This window comes from Pithys albifrons, chromosome 14, assembly GCF_047495875.1.
Source record: "Pithys albifrons albifrons isolate INPA30051 chromosome 14, PitAlb_v1, whole genome shotgun sequence".
Classification (NCBI taxonomy): Eukaryota; Metazoa; Chordata; class Aves; order Passeriformes; family Thamnophilidae; genus Pithys; species Pithys albifrons.
Genome location: NC_092471.1, coordinates 17859160 through 17877940, shown reverse-complemented (window position 1 = coordinate 17877940; position 18781 = coordinate 17859160). Strand labels below are relative to the sequence as shown.

General features: G+C 57.2%; 2 protein-coding genes across 4 annotated transcripts; both read left to right on the top strand.

Moving 5' to 3' along the window:
• The first annotated feature begins 1471 nt into the window (after positions 1 to 1471).
• Positions 1472 to 9369, top strand: LOC139678516 (protein eva-1 homolog C-like). The gene is made up of 8 exons (XM_071569395.1): positions 1472 to 1742; positions 4702 to 4901; positions 6152 to 6275; positions 6463 to 6615; positions 6784 to 6927; positions 7087 to 7158; positions 7499 to 7588; positions 8289 to 9369. The coding sequence occupies exons 1-8, from the start codon at positions 1661 to 1663 to the stop codon at positions 8672 to 8674; spliced, it is 1251 nt and encodes a 416-aa protein (XP_071425496.1). The 5' UTR covers positions 1472 to 1660; the 3' UTR covers positions 8675 to 9369.
• Positions 9370 to 13019: 3650 nt separating this feature from the next.
• CCNB3 (cyclin B3) lies at positions 13020 to 18682 on the top strand. 3 transcript variants are annotated; one of them, XM_071569777.1, is made up of 12 exons: positions 13020 to 13100; positions 14709 to 14848; positions 14929 to 15012; positions 15173 to 15291; positions 15778 to 15880; positions 16204 to 16305; positions 16479 to 16571; positions 16826 to 16963; positions 17401 to 17556; positions 17866 to 18015; positions 18205 to 18335; positions 18471 to 18682. In XM_071569777.1, exons 1-12 carry the CDS (start codon positions 13097 to 13099, stop codon positions 18541 to 18543), a joined length of 1293 nt encoding a protein of 430 aa, XP_071425878.1. In that variant the 5' UTR covers positions 13020 to 13096; the 3' UTR covers positions 18544 to 18682. The 3 variants fall into 3 exon arrangements, with proteins under 3 accessions (XP_071425878.1, XP_071425877.1, XP_071425879.1); XM_071569776.1 differs by having other exon boundaries at positions 16201 to 16305; XM_071569778.1 differs by lacking the exon at positions 17866 to 18015 and having other exon boundaries at positions 16201 to 16305.
• The last annotated feature ends 99 nt before the right edge of the window (positions 18683 to 18781 follow it).

Below are 18781 nucleotides of genomic sequence, written 5' to 3'. Positions count from 1 at the left end.
GGCAGGAAGGATTGCAAAACAGCCAAAGCAGGAGAGCAAAGAGGCTGGAGCAGTGTCAGGGAGCAGTGGGAAACCCCAGAGTGCTGCTGGCAGACACCCAGCTGGGTGGTGTGCGGCAGGATGGTGGGAGGAGAGGTCTCCAGGACTGACCCCCAGCAGGGCCCCATTCCTGGAATTTGGGCTGTTTCGCAGGAAGGATGAACAGCTTGCTTTCCTCCCCAGGATGGGAGGGAAATGTTTGCTGACAGATCACCCTGGCTGCCGTCCCAACAGAGACGTTTCCCAGCACCCACGGGCTTAACTCTTGGGCAAGACCCATCTCACACTCCTGGACCCCTTACTGGTACCATTGCACACGACGGGGATCCCCGATGCTTGACTGAGCCCCTCCCTGCCAGTCAGATAAGCTCCGACTTTCCTAAAAATAACCAAGCCCTGATCAGACAGCAACGCCCACAAAGGCCAGCGAGGATGGGAAATGATTTGCAGGTTCCCGGAGGAAAGTCCCCAGCAGAGATGTTTCTTCTGGTCCTGTTACACAGTCCAGAGTGGTGCTTATGCTGGGGGCTGCAAGGAAGGAGGGGTATGAGGGGCATTTTTCTTTCTGCCCCATCAGAGCTTTTGGAAAATTTGAAACTCCACTCGAGGGGACAGGAAACTGCCTGATCCTGTCATGAGCGTGACGGATGCATTGGTGGCGCTGTTAGTGCCCCGTGGAGCCATGGCAAGCGTTCTCGGCACGAGCTCGGCAGCCGTCATCCAGCTCCTACTGTGAACCCCCGGGTCGTGTGTGCCAGTCCCTGCTGCCACCCCAAGCCTCCCCAGCTGGCTCTGTCTGGGCGACGCTGAGCCTGCGGGAGCCGCGATGGCTCCTGGCTCTGCCGATTGCTGCTGTCTCCACTGACCTCAGCCGGGAGCAGAGCCAGCAACTCCAGTCCACAGCATTTCCCTCCAGCTGAAGCAACAGGCAGGGATTTAACTCCTGCAGAAAGGCACGGGATAGCACAGTGCTCTCCTCTCAAGGTGCCGAAGTGCCCAACACCTGGCTCCACAGAGCCTGTGGGGCAGAAGGGCGGCAGCAAAGAGGTCCCTGCCCTCAGTGTTGGGTGCGGGGGGGGCGTTGATCTTTTCGGCAGGAACGGCCGCCTGGGAGGCGGTTCAGGGAGCCCTTCCCTTCCTCCTCGCAGGGTGAATGGCCGGACATTTGTCGAGATGGAGATTACAGCACATATGTATCCGGATTTCTGCCTCACTGTGTCTGGGAGAAAGCTGGGGGGGCACTTTGGAAACCTCACCAAGCCCTGTACCTTTTCCAAGAAGGAACAGAGGCAAGAGGGAAGGGGCTCCCGGTTTTCTCTGCTAGCAATGGTGATGCCAAGGCATGGCACTCCCATACCCGTCACAGAGTGCCTTTGAAAACCATATCACTCCCTCCCTGAGGGAGGTGTCCCTGTGCTGAGTGTGAACCAGCTGTCCCGAGCAGCCCCTGGTCCTGTGCAGCCGACAAAGAGCGGGTGCACATGCGCCTGCCTGGCCCCAGGGCTTTGGCAGGGCAGAGAAATGAGCCATTGTCCCTGCGAAAGTGCCAGCCCCGCGGGCGCCAGCCACCACCAAGCACCCGGACAGCACAGGCAGCTTGGTGGGACACAGCGGCTGTGCCATGGCCAGGCTGGCAGGGCCAGCAGCAATCCTGGTCCTCCTGTGCCTGGCTGTGGGTCTGGAGGCCAGCCCGGAGCTCTCTGGTGAGTCGGGGTTCAGGCAGGAAGGCGGGAGGTGCTGGGGACTGCGCCGATGTGATGGGAGGGCAAAGCGACAGGAGCTTGGTGGAGGCAAGGGGCAACCGAGCTATAAACCATGGCTAGGCAGAGGGAGTTTGCCCAAAACGCTGGGATTTCTTTGTCTCCACATAGGCCTGTGATCTGAAAACCTATTGCACACCTCCCACAACCCCAGTGTGTGTGAGGAGGTGGCTCCCCCACTCTCTTGCACTCCTTCGGACAGTTTGGACACAGAAATGTAAAGAAACAAATATCAAGCCAGCCCCTGAGCTTTGCTGAGCCCCCCTCCAGCCACGATGCTCATGCCCTCAGTGCTGGGCAGTGTGTGGAGCTGAAGGAGCACCCAGGGCTGCTCTGCCTGCTTTCCCTGCTCTGAGAAGTGGAGGGAAGGGATGGACTGAAGCTGTACCCGGTCCCTGGACAGAGCCAATGCCTGCACTCCCAGCCAAAACCACCCATGAGTGGGGGTGCTGCAGGGTGCCCCATCGCAAGACACAGCAAGGGCCAGAGTCTCTTCCTGGGACCATGCTGGTGAGCCTTATAGATGTAGCCAAGGCAGAAACTTGGGATCCCTTGTGCTCCAGCACTTTGAACAGTCAGGCTGGATACCAGGCATTCCCCAGGGATCATCTGGGAATGCTTTCCTGATGCTTTGCCAGGCCTGGGTGGATGAAAACCTGAGGCTGCTGGGCAGGCTTGTGATGAGGAGGATGTGTGGGCAGGACTAACAGCATCACCCCAGCACTGTGGCAGCCACACTGGTTGGCCACCAGAATCACTCACAAAGTACCTGCAGCCTCCTTGCTGTGGTGCCACCCAAAAATTCATCTTCACAACTGCTCACTGCCCCAAAACAGAGTGATGGAGAAATCTCTGTCCTCATGGCACCCTTTGAGCCTCAGTTTTAAAATACAAACCACCGGTGCTGCCAGCCACCAGGACAGCAGAGCAAGGTGCCTGCTGCAAGGCTGGATTTGGGGAAACCCAGTTCTGCTATTTCTTCCCTGAGTTCCTCACCATCCCCAAGATTTGTCTGATCCCTCTGTGCCTGGGGCTGCCCAGCAGCAGGGGCATTAGGCAGCCCCACCTCCAGCACTGTCAGGGCAGGTGGCTTTGGGGTCAGTGCCAGGCAGATCAAGGCCTGAGTGGCTCTGGAATCTTCAGGAGAGCCTGGCTGCTGCCAGGTGTTCAGCTGCTGCCACAGGCTGCAGGGAAGGATGCAGAGGAAAGGGGTGGGGGCTGGTACCTTGGGCAGGGCCCCTGTGCCTCTCACAGCCCCCAGCATCCAGTGATACAGGGCAACCGTATCACTGGAGAGAGTTTGTCCTGCCCCCTCTTTGTGGGCACTGCACTCCAAGGGGCTGATCCAGCTCTGTGCATCGTTGCATCTCACTGGAGCTTTGACCTAGCTAAAACACCGTGTTTACTGCCATCCCCCCTCCTCTGCCTTTCCTTTCTTTTCTCCTCCAGAGTGCAGAGGACCAGTCAAGGGCTTTCTTATGGAAGGCTGTGGCCCCCCACTCATTCATCCCTCCCTGCTTGTGAGGAGAGATGCCAAGGGAGAGATTTAACTTGGGGCTGGAGGCGGCTCTCAGCTGCACCCATTGACTCCCCAGGGAGGGATGCTGGCTGCAGATGCCAAAGGGTTAGTGACAGCAGGGAAGGTGAAAGGGGCCCTTTGTGCCACTGAGCCTGGCACTGGTTTGCAGAAGGAGAGAGGGGGGAGCTCATGGTCCCACCTTCTTGTGTTGTTTTGGGGGAGTCTGGCATGCTGGGGGCTGGGGGACAGAGTGCATGGCCTGCCCTAGGCCCTGTCACTGGGTGGGGGCTGGAGTGCAAGTCCCTCCAAAGACCCCACAGCTGGGGACTGGGGTTTGTGACCCACTCAGCAGCCCTGGGTTGCCCTATCCCCACCTCCCAGCCCCAAAATTATGCTTTCCTTTTGCTTTTTTTAATTCAAAGATGCAAACTGCTCCATTCAGGGCCCTTTACATTGCTTTTTTGTCAGCTTTTCTTGCTTCCTCAGCCATCTCCAGCAACCACTGCCTCCACAGAGCACCTGGCAACCTGCAGAGCTGTTACTAAAACAGCTTCCTTGCCCACCCAGCACAGCTGATGCCAAGTGGAGCTGATCACTGCATGTTAAACTCTCAGAGAGGCTGGGCAGGACAGCCCCACCTCACTGTCCACTCTAGGGAATACAACAGGGTCAGTGGTTTAGGACACAAACTAGGCAGGATTGAAAGAGAGAAGCATTCCATGATGGGAATTCAAGGAGGGAAGAGCCAGTGCCCATTGGAAGGGCTGTGGGCCAAGAATGGTTCACACTGATGCACTGGGCTTCTCTGGCAGAGACCTGGGGCCAGCTGGGCTGAGGTGATGACATGGTGGCTCACACTCATCCATACCAACCCAGCTATCTGTGGGAACCTGCAGCAGCTGTTAGACCTTTCTCTCATCCGGCTCATGGCTCAACTTGTGACAGGCTTGTGACCTGTGACTTGTGACAGAGCATGTCCGCCTTGCCCTGACTCTGGGGATCATCACTGGGGGACCATCTCTAGCTCATCCTTGGTCTCTCCCTGACATGGCTCCATAGAAAGCCTGATTTTTTCTAAACACTTTCAGTTCATCATGAGATTTTCCTGTATGTGTTTTCTCTGACCTGTTGTCCTGTCTTCAGCTGTTGCTTCCCATTGCTATCCCGCTCAGCTATTCCATGCTGCTTTCCAGCCTCTCGGCAGCAGTGCTGTATGCAAGCTTTGCTGATAGCCTGCCTTCTCTGCTGCTACTCTGCTCTGGTCCTGTTTGCCCCATAAGTGCCCCATCCTCACAGCCACCAGCACTTGTGAGTCCAAGTGCCATCACTGCCATGTCTCTGTTGACTCCTCTGGTCAATGCCAATCCTGTTTTCTCCTTCCAGGGTACCTGCGCAAGGTGCTGAGGAATCACACTGCCCACACCTGTGATGGAGAGCAGCTCCTCATCATCTGCCCTCGCAAAACCACCATCAGCATCCTTGGTGCCTTCTATGGGCGCCGTGTGCCCAGCACCAACCTCTGCCCAAGTCCTGGCAATGCCTCCCAGGAGAACACCGAGTGCACATCTGCCACTGCCCACCTGGTAAGGGAGGGGTCTCAGGGGCTGCACTGCACACCCCTCTGTCCCCATGAAGCACCTTGCAAACACAGGTCAGGGTCCCCGTCCCTGCAGAATGGAGGGTATGGCTTGTTACAGACATTTGGAGTCTGAAGGCCAGGTCTGAGGGCAAGTCTGTGTAGCTGTGGTTCACATTAGGATGGAACTGCTCCAGCCAGGGGACTGTGCTGACATGATGCTGGGATACCTGCTGCTGCTGAAGGAGCAGGAATGCCTGAGGGCAGAGAGCAGGGCTGCTGTAGAGGCTCAGCTCTGTTTGGGCAACACCTGGGAAGCGACATTAATTGTATTTCCTTTGTGAATTTCCCTTCAGGAAGCCAGTGAAGACCAAGGGAAGGCTCAGTCCCAGGCTGGGCTGAGGGGACAGGGACAGAGGAGGGGAAGGAGAGATGAGAAGGGGCTCCATTCTGTGTGCTGGGATCCTCAGATTTATGGTCGGGGGCAAACCGTTCTCTGCCGCTGGCAGTCTCTGCTTCGCTGCGGGGCCACTGCTGTGGGGAGGAGGAGGTGGATGCAGGGTCAGAGAGCACCACAGCCCCCCGAGGCCGGGCTGGTCAAAGATTCCTGCCACAGCCAAGGGCCCGGCGCAGCCACCCGCGGCTTGGCTGCTTGGCAGGAGAGGACAGCAGTCGCGGCCATCCCGCGGGACCTCGGCAGGACAGGACCCGGGCGGCCCGTGGGTGAACCCTCGTCCCCACCTTGTGGCTGCATGGGGACGTTGCACGGACCGCTGGGACGAGACCGCACGGGGCAGTGTCAGTGCACACACCTGCACAGGTGTCACACAGAGCAGTGTTTGCACACATCTGCACAGGTGTCACACAGAGCAGTGTCAGTGCACACACCTGCACAGGTGTCACACGGGGCAGTGTCAGTGCACACACCTGCACAGGTGTCTCACAGAGCAGTGTCAGTGCACACACCTACACAGGTGTCACACGAGGCACACCTGTACCGATGTTTCAGATGCGTGGTGTTGGCATGCTGGCCAGGTAGCATACCTACACTGGCACACAGCTCAGTGTGGGTGCAGGGGAGGTACTGGTTCAGGAACTGAGGTATCTTGCATTGGGGGTGGGCAGGAGCAGCCATGGGATACCTCTGTGAGGTAAGTGGCCATTTCCCTGAGCCTGGTGAGGGCACTAAGGGAGAGGAGGTGAGCAAAGCCTCAGGACTCCTCACCCACCTCACATCTGTTCCCCTCTGGTCTCCAGAAGCTGCTGGCTGAGTGCCAGGACAAGCAGTGGTGCCAGTTCTCAGTGCACAGCCAAGTCTTTGGCCTGGACCCATGCCCTGGGACACACAAGTACCTCATCACTTCCTACAAGTGTCGGCCAGGTGAGGTTGAGCAGGGTCTGGGCAATGCTGCATGGACTTTTCCTGGATTTGACTGCTCAGAAAGGGGCAGGGTGGAGAGTAGGGCTGCTCCTGTACCTCAGAACCCTCCTCCAACCCTGCCCTTGGCCTAAGGGAGGGGCTGCAGCTAATTCAGGATGCACTGGGTCACTGTGGTGTCACTCCTTAGGGAACCATCGGGTCAAGACTGTGTGCGAGAATGACAAGCTTAGGCTTCAGTGCCGACCAAAATCCATCCTGGCCATTTATTCTGCAAGTTATGGACGATTCCTGCAGGGTAAACCAGAGTGTGATGCCCTGAACACTGGGGGACCCCATATAGGTACGCCAGAATGGTTTGAGACAGAAATGGGGCCAAGAGCCATGCAGAGAGTATGACACTAGTGCACCACTGGGCTGTACTCTCTGCCCCTTGGCCCCCAGCTGGCCAGTGCCTGGTGGATAGGGGCAGACAGCTCTGCCCGTGGGCCCATGCCTCATGTCTCTCCAGAGTGCTTGGCTCCAGACGCCCTGCGCAGGGTCTTCAAGAAGTGCCACCACAAGGGGAACTGCACTGTGGCTGCTGATGAGGCCACCTTCGGGGACCCGTGCCTCCCTGGCATGAAGAAGCAGCTGCGAGTCTCTTACACCTGTGGTGAGAGCTCCCTGTGGAGCTGGGAGCACAGGGGACACTGGCAGAGCTCCTGCTGTGCCCACCTCGTGCCAGGCAGTCAGGAGCATGGGGCTTCTCAGGGAGGCAGAGGTTGCTGGGGAGGAGCGGGGTGGTGATGTTTGGTATATGCTCTCCTTGCAGTGCCCAAGCAGCTGCTGAAGGAGGTGGGCCCTGACACCTCAGATCCCTTCCTGCTGTCGGACTACATGCACGGTAACATGGGGCAGGGAGGTTACACCACAGGCACTGTGGTACCATGTCCATGCTCGAGTGAACCACGGCCTGTCTGTGTCCTTATACCAGCTCCATCCTAGCATCTCTGTCCCATGGCTGAAGCCACCCCCCTTGGTCGATGCCCATGTCTGAGGGGCTGGAGATGGGGTCTGTTGGCAGCCAGAGAGAGGAAGGCCAGCAGGGTTGTGCCCATGGGCAGCTGAGCACTTGTGCAGGAAGGATGGAGTGTGGTGTGGGGAAGGATAGTCAGGGCAGGCGGCTGGGCCACAAGGAGCTGGGTGCACCTCGTGTCTCAACCTGCATCCCCTTGTTGCTGCAGGTGGCTGGTACAAAGGGCCCAGGTTCTCCAGGCTCCGGGAAGACCGCATGATTTTTACTAGCTCTCTGGCAGCTTTTGCCCATCTTTGGGGTACGTGCCCTCCCCAGGTCTCACGCAGCACCCAGGGAAGTGGGACAGGCTGGGGGGTGGCTGAGGTCCCAGATGGCCCCAACTCAGCCCAGTGCTCATCTCAGAGGCAGCAAGTCCCCAGACCATTCCAGCAGTCAACAGGCACATAAGGCAGGAGGGCACCAAGTGCCCATGCTTGGTTTGGGGTGGACAGGTAGGGCAGAAGCTCAGGGCTCAAACAAGCTCTGCGGACCTTCAGCATCAGCAGTTGTGGTGTGGTTGTGGTCCTACCTGTGGATCTTCCTTTTCCAGTGTGCCCGCTTACCCACTGGGTCTCCTTCCTTCCTGCCCTGTCTGCAGGCACTGATAGAGAGCACATCTCTGCAGGCAAAAGTTTCCCTTCCCAGAAGAAATTACTCATTTAATTCCTGATGAGATGATTCCTTCCCCTCCTCTGCCTCTCTGACATTCCAAGGCGGGTTTTTTATGGGAAAAGGCACAATTTGGGACACTGGTGGATGCTGATGAGGCTTTGAGTGTGAGTCCCATGATGACTGGGAGTATTCTGTCTACCCTGCCTCTGCAGCTTGTATGCTGAGGGAGGGCATCCCTCCTTCTCTCCTCTTACTCCCATATGCCTGGCAGAGGAGGTTTGCAGGCACTGGTAACCCGCAGACTGCAGAGTGGTTTGTACCTGGTGTGTCTCTGCTCTTCCCCTCAGGTGTCCCAGAGAAAGTTGGCCTCTATTTTCTTTGTGGGGTCTCAGGAGGCCTGATGCTGCTGCTGTGTATCATCAGTCCCAAAATGACCTTCCTCCAGGAGGTGGGGGAGGCTCTCAAAGATGCAGAGCTGGGGAGTGGCTCGGAGCTGGGCAGGACCAAGCTGCAGGATGAACAGGATGAAGACCTTCCTGACGACAGCTCCTCAGACTCCTCCTTCCGCCGCCTCACTCGCACTTACCGTGCCACTGACAGCATCTTCGGCCCTGAGCTGACAGCAGCCATGGAGGGAGCAGTGGAGAACCAGGGCTATGGCAGGGAGGAGATCTGGATGCCCAGGGAGTCAAGCCCATATGCCATCCACAAGATCAAATCAGCCACCAAATAAGAACTGAAAGAAAAATGGGTGGGGAGCAGCAGGGGGTGCAGACTCACAGTGGGACCCAGCATCACAGAGACACGAGTTTGGGCTTCTCGAGGTGAGCTGCAGCAGGGTCATGGCAGCTCCAGTGTGTCCATAAACCCACTACTCCACCAACCTGGAAACCTCTAACCTGGGGGTGAGATGCGGTCCCTGGTTGTGATGAGGGGTTGTGGGATGGCTCCAGGGGGTCACTGGCTCCTTTGCCACAGACACGCTGCTAACCGTCAGCTAACCTCCCAGTTCTCAGCTCGCATCATGTGGCTCTAGTGTTTAACCCTGCTCAGCTGCATTGAGCCCTTGAGGCTGTTTGCTCTCGTTTCTCCCTGGGTACTTGCTTCCACCCCTGGTGCTCCAAACACATCCTGCACTCAGGGAGCAGGAATGGGCAGGACATGGTGGAGATGCAGGTGGAGCAGGTGGACAAGAACAGGGAGCATCACCCAGCACAGCTCCACCAAGGTGCAGGCCATGCAGCCCCTGTGTCCCAGGGGAGTTGCTCCCTGGCAGCTGCTGCCAGCAGCTCAGCACTACACTGGCTCTCACCTCCCTGAGGGCATTCGGGAACTCTGTCACTCCACATTGCTCTGTGCTTTCCTACATGCTTTCCTCACTGGCGGGTGTGCTGGTTGGTTTAAAGGTAAACCGGGAGGAGAAATGAACCCAACTCAAAAGAGATTATAAATCAGAGTTACAATTTAATACAAATATTACAATAAATGCAATGATACAAAGAGAAATTGGTTTTAACCCACAAAACGCAGAAGTATAACTCAGCCCCCTGGGGCACAAACACAATGGGGTTTGTTGGCCCCTGTGCTGAGCCCCCTGTGGTTCCTTGAGTCCAAAGTAAAAGGAAAGAAAAAACCTGTTGGTGCAGATGATGGTCACAGTCTGGTCAAGAGTGGTGGGCTCCTCCTGTCGAGGTTCTGCTCCTCCTCTGGATCTGATGAGTGGTCCCAGAAGTCCCCAAACCCCAAGATACATGCTTAGGTTCAGATGGGAATGCCCAGTACCTCCCGCAAGGCCAGGGTTTCACAATGAATGATTTACTCTGTGAGTCATGGGATATTTTTGGACTGGTTGGCGGCCCATTAGCAGATATGACCCCTTCAGGCTGGGTGTTAAGGTGCTAATGACTCCCCGGAGGGGAGTTATCACACCTGGGTCATTGGCGTGAAGACCCTGTCTCACAGGGTTCTCTAACACCCAGCTTGTAGCCTGAGGGCTCAGGTGTGCCCTGGGCAGCTGTTGCACATGATCCATTATTAGTAGTTTGTTAGAAATGAGATAGAGAATGTAGAATATACAGTTTGGGTTACACCCACACAGTAATAAGCTGGTCCCAGCTGCTCTAACTAAGACAGCAGGAAAGGTCCAGGATTAACTTGCTGGGGCTTTTTTTTCTTTGGACACAACATTCCTCCCTGACCTTGGCCATCAGTAGTGAAAAGAGAAGAAAAATGAATAGACAAAGTTAATTTCTCCCTGTGCAGAGCAGCTTCTTGCCTTCCACCAGTGCTTCTGGCACTGGGCCATGGGAAGCAACAAGTTGGGCCTGTTTTATCATGGGAAAGGATAAGGTTTTAGCCTGGGGAAGGGAAAGGGGGAAAAGCAGTCTGTGTGAATCCCATGAAAGATGCTTCCTTGTCCTTGCTGCCTCTCTTGAGCCTGAGGCTGCCTGTCTGGTAAGCAGTCCTAGAGTAAAGGTCCCCAGGTGCCACACAGAGGGGCTTCTTGGCAGACCTGCAGTGCCAGGGAGCTGGACTAGGGCTGGGGGCTGCTCCAGCTCTGAAAGGCAGCTCAGGCTCTGTAGTGGAGGAGGGCTGGGTGGAAGCAGTGACCGGGCTCTCCTTACAGCAAGGACTTAGTAGGCACAGATGCTCTTGAGGCAGCACGCAGCAAGGTCTAACAGGGGGAGCCAAAGACTTGCCTTCTGCCTGTTTTGGGGGTTTGCTGAGGGAATGCCAGAGCCCAAGGAGAGCTTGAGGGGCTCTCACCGCCAAATGGCCCCCAGATCCTTAGATGATGGGCAGGACTGAGGATCACAGCCTTCCCTCCAAGCTTGGACAGCCAGTACAGCTCCTGCTACAGACCCATGTCATCACCTTGCACTTCTTGCTCCCCTTATATTTCCTCCCATACCCACCATGGCTGGGCTCGTGTGGTGCAAGTCACAGCCCCTGCAGCAGGGCTGGGCTTCCTGAGAGCCTCCCAAGGAGCACCAGCACAGCAGCATCGTGGAGACTGGAAAATCTGGCTTCCCTATGCCAAGCCTGGGCAGGACAGGCAGACATGGACCTGTCCCAAAGCAGGCAGCTCATTCCAGCCCCCACAGAGCCGTGGGCAGTCTTGGATGGGGGTTTTGGCTGAGGATCTTATCCCACAGGCCAATGCACCATGTTTCCATTGGTGGTGGGATGTGTCCTCATTCTGCCTGGCTAATATGCACCTGACTTATATTTTTGGCTGGGTTATACACTGCCCCAGCACACACAAGGAGAGGCAGGCACCTGGATCCCAAAAGGATCCCAGACCAATAGCGAGCAAGCCTCAAAGAACTCTCAGGCCAGGCACAGTGGCAGTGACACTGGGAGAGGTGGGGCTGGAGAGAACAAGTGGCCAAGGAGGAAATGGTGGGCTGGAGCTGCAGCAGCCCTGAACTAGTTTTGGGGACTGAAGAGACCCAAGATCTGTGAGACCAAGTTTAAACCCCCCCTGGCCCTGTGAGCACCCCATGGCTGTGTGGTACCCCAGAGCTGTTCTGCTGCTCCTGGCTGTCCATGCCCCAGGTCTTTCTGCTGGGCACGCAGCCTCAGCCGTGTGCCTGATCCTGCCCTCGTGGCCCAGGGAGGCAGGTGTAAATCCCCTCAGATGCTGGCACTGGGGTGCTAACCTAGCCAGGGGTACATCAGCTCCAGCAGCATCAGCAGCACATGGGTGTGGGATTATATGAAAGCATTTTCTTGGGCTAAACGTAGGAATCTGGAAATTTTTTTGGGGAATCTGGTGGCTGGGGGAAGCTCTCCTCTGCTACAGCACTGACCTCTGCTGTGACTTCAGTGGGGTCTTTGAGCCAGAGCTCAGTGCACTGCTAAAGCCCCTAAGAGGGCATGAGACCCCTGCACATGAACCAAGGACTGTGCTTGTTCCAGCCTGTTCTCTGCAATCTCAGGAAGGAGCAGAGTGATAACAGCGAGCATGGAGCTTGGAGCATCAATCACATAACTGACACATGAAAAGTGGGTGACTTTTCCAAGACTCGTTTATCAAGGAACAAAAAGTAAGCTGTGGGTGTGAGGAGTCTCATGCATTCCATTCCTGACACATGGAAGTTAACTACAACCCAACCACATCATCCCATGAGTAGGACAGCCTGAGTGAGCCTTCTCTAGCATCCCTGGCTGCATGGCAGGGGCGTCCCCCCGAGCTGGGATGCCCGCGAGGCTGCTCATGGAGGCAGAGAGAGCTCTGGCCCTCGGCAGATCTTTGGTAAGCAACTGGTATGCCCCATAGCTCTTGGCACAGGGCTGTGATCTGTGCTTTGCCAACTTTGCCCCTGCCCTGCTCGCTGTGAATCGCTGCTCGACGGCGGGGCGGTCCAGCGAGCCTGTAGGGCACCACGTGAGCTCCTGCCGTACCTCCCCCAGTGTGAGGAAGGCTGGATTTAAATATACGAAGAAATTCTTCCCTGTGAGAGTGGGCAGGCAGGTTGCCCAGAGAAGCTGTGGCTGCCACAGCCCTGGAAGTGCTCAAGGTCAGGTTGGACTGGGCTTGAAGCAAACTGGGCTAGTGGAAGGTGTCCCTGCCCATGGCAGGGGTGGAACTGGATGAGCTTTAAAAGGTCCCTTCCCACTCAGGTCATTCTGTAATTCTCCAAGAAATGCCAACCCTCCGTTCCCGACACCGGGCCACGGGAGGCGCACAGACAACGCTGTCCTCCAAACCAGAAATCCCCAGCCCCTGGGAGAAAAGGCAGTCCCGTGCCTGCGGTGAGGGGGCAAAGCGGCGGCCCCAGAAACCCGCAGAGGTGGCTCAGCTCAGAGGCCACCGCTGATGCCCCGCCCGCCTCCGCGGCCGCCATAACACGCCCTCCAGCCCCGCCGAACGGTTCTAAACGGCACCCGGGCCCACCAATCACCGTCCGCTCCGCCCGCCGCTGGCCCCGCCCTCGAGGCAACCTCGCCCTTCCATTGGCCGCCGAGCCTGAATTTTAAACACTGCCGCCCTGCCCCCTAGCAACTGCACCCGTCCGCGCCCGCCGATTGGCCGTCGTTTAGCACCGCTCCGCGCTCTGATTGGACGAGGCTTGGCCAGTGGCGACCGGCCGCTACCGAACTGCTACTTTCAAAAGCGCCGGTGCCGGCGGTGCGGGACCTGCGGCGGGGCATGGGTGAGTGTGTGTGTGTGTGTGCGGGGCATGGGTGAGTGTGTGCGTGCGGGGCATGGGTGAGTGTGTGTGTGCGTGTGCGTGCGGGGCATGGGCGAGTGTGTGTGCGTGCGGGGCATGGGCGAGTGTGTGTGCGTGCGGGGCATGGGCGAGTGTGTGTGCGTGCGGGGCATGGGTGAGTGTGTGTGCGTGCGGGGCATGGGCGAGTGTGTGTGTGTGTGTGTGTGTGTGTGTGCGTGCGGGGCATGGGCGAGTGTGTGTGCGTGCGGGGCATGGGCGAGTGTGTGTGCGTGCGGGGCATGGGTGAGTGAGTGTGTGTGTGTGTGTGCGTGCGGGGCATGGGTGAGTGAGTGAGTGTGTGTGTGTGTGTGTGTGTGCGTGCGGGGCATGGGCGAGTGTGTGTGCGTGCGGGGCATGGGCGAGTGTGTGTGCGTGCGGGGCATGGGTGAGTGAGTGTGTGTGTGTGCGGGGCATGGGTGAGTGTGTGTGCGTGCGGGGCATGGGTGAGTGAGTGTGTGTGTGTGTGTGTGTGCGGGGCATGGGTGAGTGAGTGTGTGTGTGTGCGTGCGGGGCATGGGTGAGTGAGTGTGTGTGTGTGCGTGCGGGGCATGGGTGAGTGAGTGTGTGTGTGTGCGTGCGGGGCATGGGTGAGTGAGTGTGTGTGTGTGCGTGCGGGGCATGGGTGAGTGAGTGTGTGTGTGTGCGTGCGGGGCATGGGTGAGTGAGTGTGTGTGTGTGCGTGCGGGGCATGGGTGAGTGAGTGTGTGTGTGTGCGTGCGGGGCATGGGTGAGTGAGTGTGTGTGTGTGCGTGCGGGGCATGGGTGAGTGAGTGTGTGTGTGTGCGTGCGGGGCATGGGTGAGTGTGTGTGTGTGTGCGTGCGGGGCATGGGCGAGTGCGGGGCTGGGCATGAGTGAGTGCGGGTATGCGGGGTTGGGCATGAGTGAGTGCGGGGTATGGGTTAGAGGGGGGCCAGGCATGTGTTAGTGCGGGTACTGGGGCTGCAGGAGAGGGTATGGGTGAGTAGGGAATTCGAGCACCCCGAGGGGCTCCGGGTGATTGGGAAACACGAGGGGGGTAGGAGGATGAGCGATGTTGGGACGCCCGAGTGAGTAGAGGGCGTGGGGACCCTGGAGGGTGCAGAGGACTGGTGGCCACCGAGCCCCTTGGCTCCTTCACAGGACCCCTGGAGGTGCAAGGGAGAGGGAACATCTGGCACTCCCGGCTCCCCCAGGGGCCCCTGAGGGGTGCAGGAGAGTGGGGGAGGCCCCAGGCTCTCTGAGGGAGTGCAAGCCCTTGCATCCTTCTCTGGGATGAAGAAAGCTGGGAACTGCCTGTCCCCCATTCCCCCTCCTCCCTGAAGGGGGCTTTAGGTGAGGGTCTTTGGGCTTTGTGTCCCCTCTGTCTTGGAAGTGGCACCCCCAGCCAGACTCGCTCCCTGCCTGGGCTTGTCTTGGGGCACCACCCACCTGCCCTGCTCAGGGAAAGCGTTGGGATCAGTCCCTGCTGTGCTGCCTCCCAGGAGGGACAAATGCTCCCCTGTTGTGCCCCAAGTTGGGAGGGTGCCACAGGGACAGGCAGCAGCCCCCATCACATCCTGCTCTGCCCCCAGCCTGTGCGCGGAGGACAAAGGAAAGGACACCACTGCCAAGGGAGAGGACATCACTGCCACGCAACGCCAAGATGCTGAGCACTAAGCAGACACGAGCAGGCAAGGTGGGCCCCGCTGTAGAGAATGTCGACCCTGAGAAGGTGAGTCCTAAGCCAGGCAAGGGATGTGGGGGGCTCCTGTGGGGCAGCTGACCACCATCTTCTAACAGCTTCTATTACAGGAGGAGAACTGTTACACCAAGAGGTCTTCATCTTCACCCCAGGGTGGGCCCAAGAAGAGGTCAGCATTTGGGGACATCACCAATGTGAGTACTTCTGGTGAGGTTGGGGGTTTTGGTGCCCCTTGTGAGCACCCCATGGCAGGAGGGCCTGTGCCTCATGCCCCACAAGCAAGAGGAGAGGTCTCCCTACAGGTCTTACTTCCCTTTGTGCAGACCCTGTATGTTCATATTCTGACCCAAACAGGCTCGCAAGAACCAGACAGTGGCAGGGAAGAAGGAGGCTGTGAAAGTGGCACCTTCCAAGGCACAGAAGGCTCATGGTGCTCTGGGAGTGGCCAAGAACAACGAGATCAACCTGAAAAAGTGAGTAGTTGAGGGCAGTGAGTGAGTGCGGGTGTGCTGTACAGCAGTACCTGCAAACTTGTCCCATAGGGAAGAACATGGGGTGGCAGGAGCTTCCCTTGGGTAATGGAGACCATGAGCCACATGTGGAGGGGTAAAACAGTAGATAAAATGGCATCAGATTGTGCTTAGGTTGGATATTAGGAAAACTTTCTTCCCCAAAAGGGCTGTCTAGCCCTGGTACAGGCTGTCCAGGACAGTTGTAGAGTCACCATCCATGTAAGGATTTAAAAGCTGTATGGTTGTGGTACTGGTGGACATGGCAGTGCTATGTGGACTCTTGGTCTTTAAAGGTCTTTTCAGCCTAAATGATTCTAAGAGTCTTTATGAATATATTTTAGGGTTGATTTAGCCCCTTTCTGAAGCAGCATGGGGGCCTGGAGAGCCCCTTTCAGCCAGGAGATTTGGCCTCCTCCCATCAGTGATTTATACTCTTGTCCTATCCAGGTCAATGAAGAAAACTCCCACAAAAGCTCCTGCAGAGCCTGAAGTGGATTCTGTACCAGAGAGACCAGCACCTGGGCAGGAACTGGAGCCCCCCAGCGAGAGGGTAGGGACCCTGGGCTGCAGCATGGCTCCAGGTTCATCCTCACAGCACTGGTCTGTGGCTACCACTGGTGATAGAGCACCAGGCAGTGCTCTGGACCTTGGAGAGACTTGTGCTGGTGTGATGGGAAGCTGGGGAAGGGGTCAAGTCCCCTCCCATCTTCCTTCAAGAATTCTCTTTTGGGAAAGAGTGTGGCAGGGGTTGCAGGGTGATGAGGGCAGGTAGGAAAGGGAGTGCAGAGGGGCAGCAGCTTTGCCCTGATGGAGTGACAAGCACATATAGGGCTAAGGGCCTTCCCCTTACTGCTGCCTCCTCCATCCCAGCAGATACCAGCAGCAGTGGAGGACATCGACAAGGAGCAGCTGAATGACCCCTATGCCAACGCAGAGTATGCCAAGGACATCTTCGAATACATGCGAGAAAGAGAGGTAGGCAATACCTGTCCAGGATGGCAGCCCACTCTGGGGAAGGGCTGACTGTGCAGGCAGGGCCACCCACTACCCAGAGGCTCTAAGCACCTGGCAGGGACCTGTACAGGGTGGGAAGGGGCTTGTTTGAGGAGGGATATCTGTTCAGTGCCTGACAGCTGGTCCTTTGGCAGGAGAAATTCATTCTACCTGACTACATGGAGAAGCAGCCGGATATCACTGGGGACATGCGTGCCATCCTCGTGGACTGGATGGTGGAGGTGCAGGTGAGGGGCATGGCCTTCTGCAGAACAGTCACCCATGCTGCCTTTGTCACACATGGGACCTCAGTGTGCTGGCAGAGGCTCCTGTGAGCATCCCCAGTGTGGAGCTGATCTTACCCCTCCCTGGGCTAGGGGATGAGCCAACACCCCTTTCTTTGAACCTGGCCCATGGGCAACCCCACCGTCTGTGAGATGAGTGGGGCAGACCTAGTTCTGAGCCTGACACCCTGTCCCCTGCCTTACTTGCATCCTTACAGGAGAACTTTGAGCTGAACCATGAGACACTGTACCTGGCTGTGAAGCTGGTGGACCACTACCTGGTGGAGGTGGTGACCATGAGGGACAAGCTGCAGCTCATTGGCTCCACTGCCATCCTCATTGCCTCCAAATTTGAGGTAACTTCTTGCATGCTGTCCTGGGGTGCAGGGGCTGTGCCTTTCTGGTCCCTGTGGGATTTTGGAGAAGGCCAGGTTCTCATGGTGCCAGGCCACTGCCCTGAGAGCTGCTGCAGTGGCATGTTTGCTCTCATGTTCCCCCTTCCTGTCCTGAGGGCTGCGATGCAGTCATGGTGGGTTGGATTCTACCTCCTGGTGTCACTGGAGACTTGTCTCTGCAGAGACTCTCAGGACACCCGAGTTCTCCTCATGCAAACATGGAGTTCAAGCCAAGGGCTGGGACAGTAGAGACATCACATAAGGCCAATGGGGTGTGTTAACAGTCCTTGTGGGGTCCAGCAGCATATGAACCCTGGTAGGGCTTGTGGGATGGGTGGTGTCTCGAGTGGGGCCAGAATAAGCCTCCACTGGGGTGCTGAGCAGTTGTGCCCTGCCAGGAACGGTGCCCACCATGTGTAGATGACTTCCTCTACATCTGCGATGATGCCTACAAGCGGGAGGAGCTTCTTGCCATGGAGATAAGCATCCTCAGCACCCTCAAGTTTGACATCAACATCCCCATCCCCTACCGCTTCTTGCGGCGCTTTGCCAAGGTGGGTACAGCTGGAGGGTGGGCTGGCATTCAGGTGCCTCCAGGCACCCCTTGTCTTGGCTCTATGGGGTGGTGACATGCATCCTTGGAGCTTCAGGCTCCCAGCTGGCAACAAGGAAGGTTTGTCCAGACCTCTCAAGGGAGTAAAGGGGTGAGGATGCTGATTTGTGGTAGGCTGTGGGGGTGTGGTGTCTGTTTCCTGTGCCCCAGGGGCAGCACTTTTGCTTTCAAAAATGCTGGGGAGGGAAGAGGCATTGCTCAGAAGGCTGAGTCTTTCCCTGCCCACTGACTGCACTACTACTGACTGTAGTGTGCCCGTGCCACCATGGAGACACTGACGCTCGCCCGCTTCATCTGTGAGATGACGCTGCAGGAGTACGACTATGCCCGTGAGAGCCCCTCAAAACTGGCTGCCAGCTGCCTACTGCTGGCACTTACCATGAAGAACCTTGGGGGTTGGGTGAGTGCCTGCCTAATGCCCTGTCCTTGCCAAGTCACCCCAGGAGGCACCACAGGGGTGTAGAAGGCAACAGACTGGTGGGTGGGATGATGCTCTAGGGCTATGATCAGATTTTGGGGGCTGGAGAGGGAAGATGATGGCTGTCCTCTCACTGAGAGGACCCAGCTTAGCCCAGTTGTCCCCTTGCAGACCCCTACGCTGGAATACTACAGTGGATACAGTGCCCAGGACCTGCATCCCCTGGTGAAGAGGCTAAATTTCCTGCTCACGTATCAGCCCCGTGACAAGCTGAACACTGTGCGCAGCAAATACTCACACAGGTGTGTCTCACGGGGCTCTGTCTCAGGCTTGTTCCCAGCACAGGGGCTGGCACTACCCTGGGCTGCTCTAGGGATCTGGGAGACTGGTGACTGGGCATCAGGGCTGTGGCTGAGCTCCAATTGTGTTCTTTCCAGGGTCTTCTTTGAGGTTGCCAAACTTGCCCCCATGGACATGCTCAAGCTGGAGAAGGCACTCACTAGCTGCTAGCACTACTCTGTAAATAAGCCTGTAAATAACGGGGCACCCTTGGATGGGGGGGGTACCATGTAAATAAATAGTCATTTTAACTGAGAATGGAGAGGGAAAAAAAAAAGGTCGTGTAATTGTTAATAAAATGTGTTTGTTAATAAAATGTGTCTGTCATATACATGTTGACACTAAAGTAGGTTCCATGATGGGGTAGCGGGTAACTGAAGGATGAAAGCTGGAAAGGGATTCCCAATTC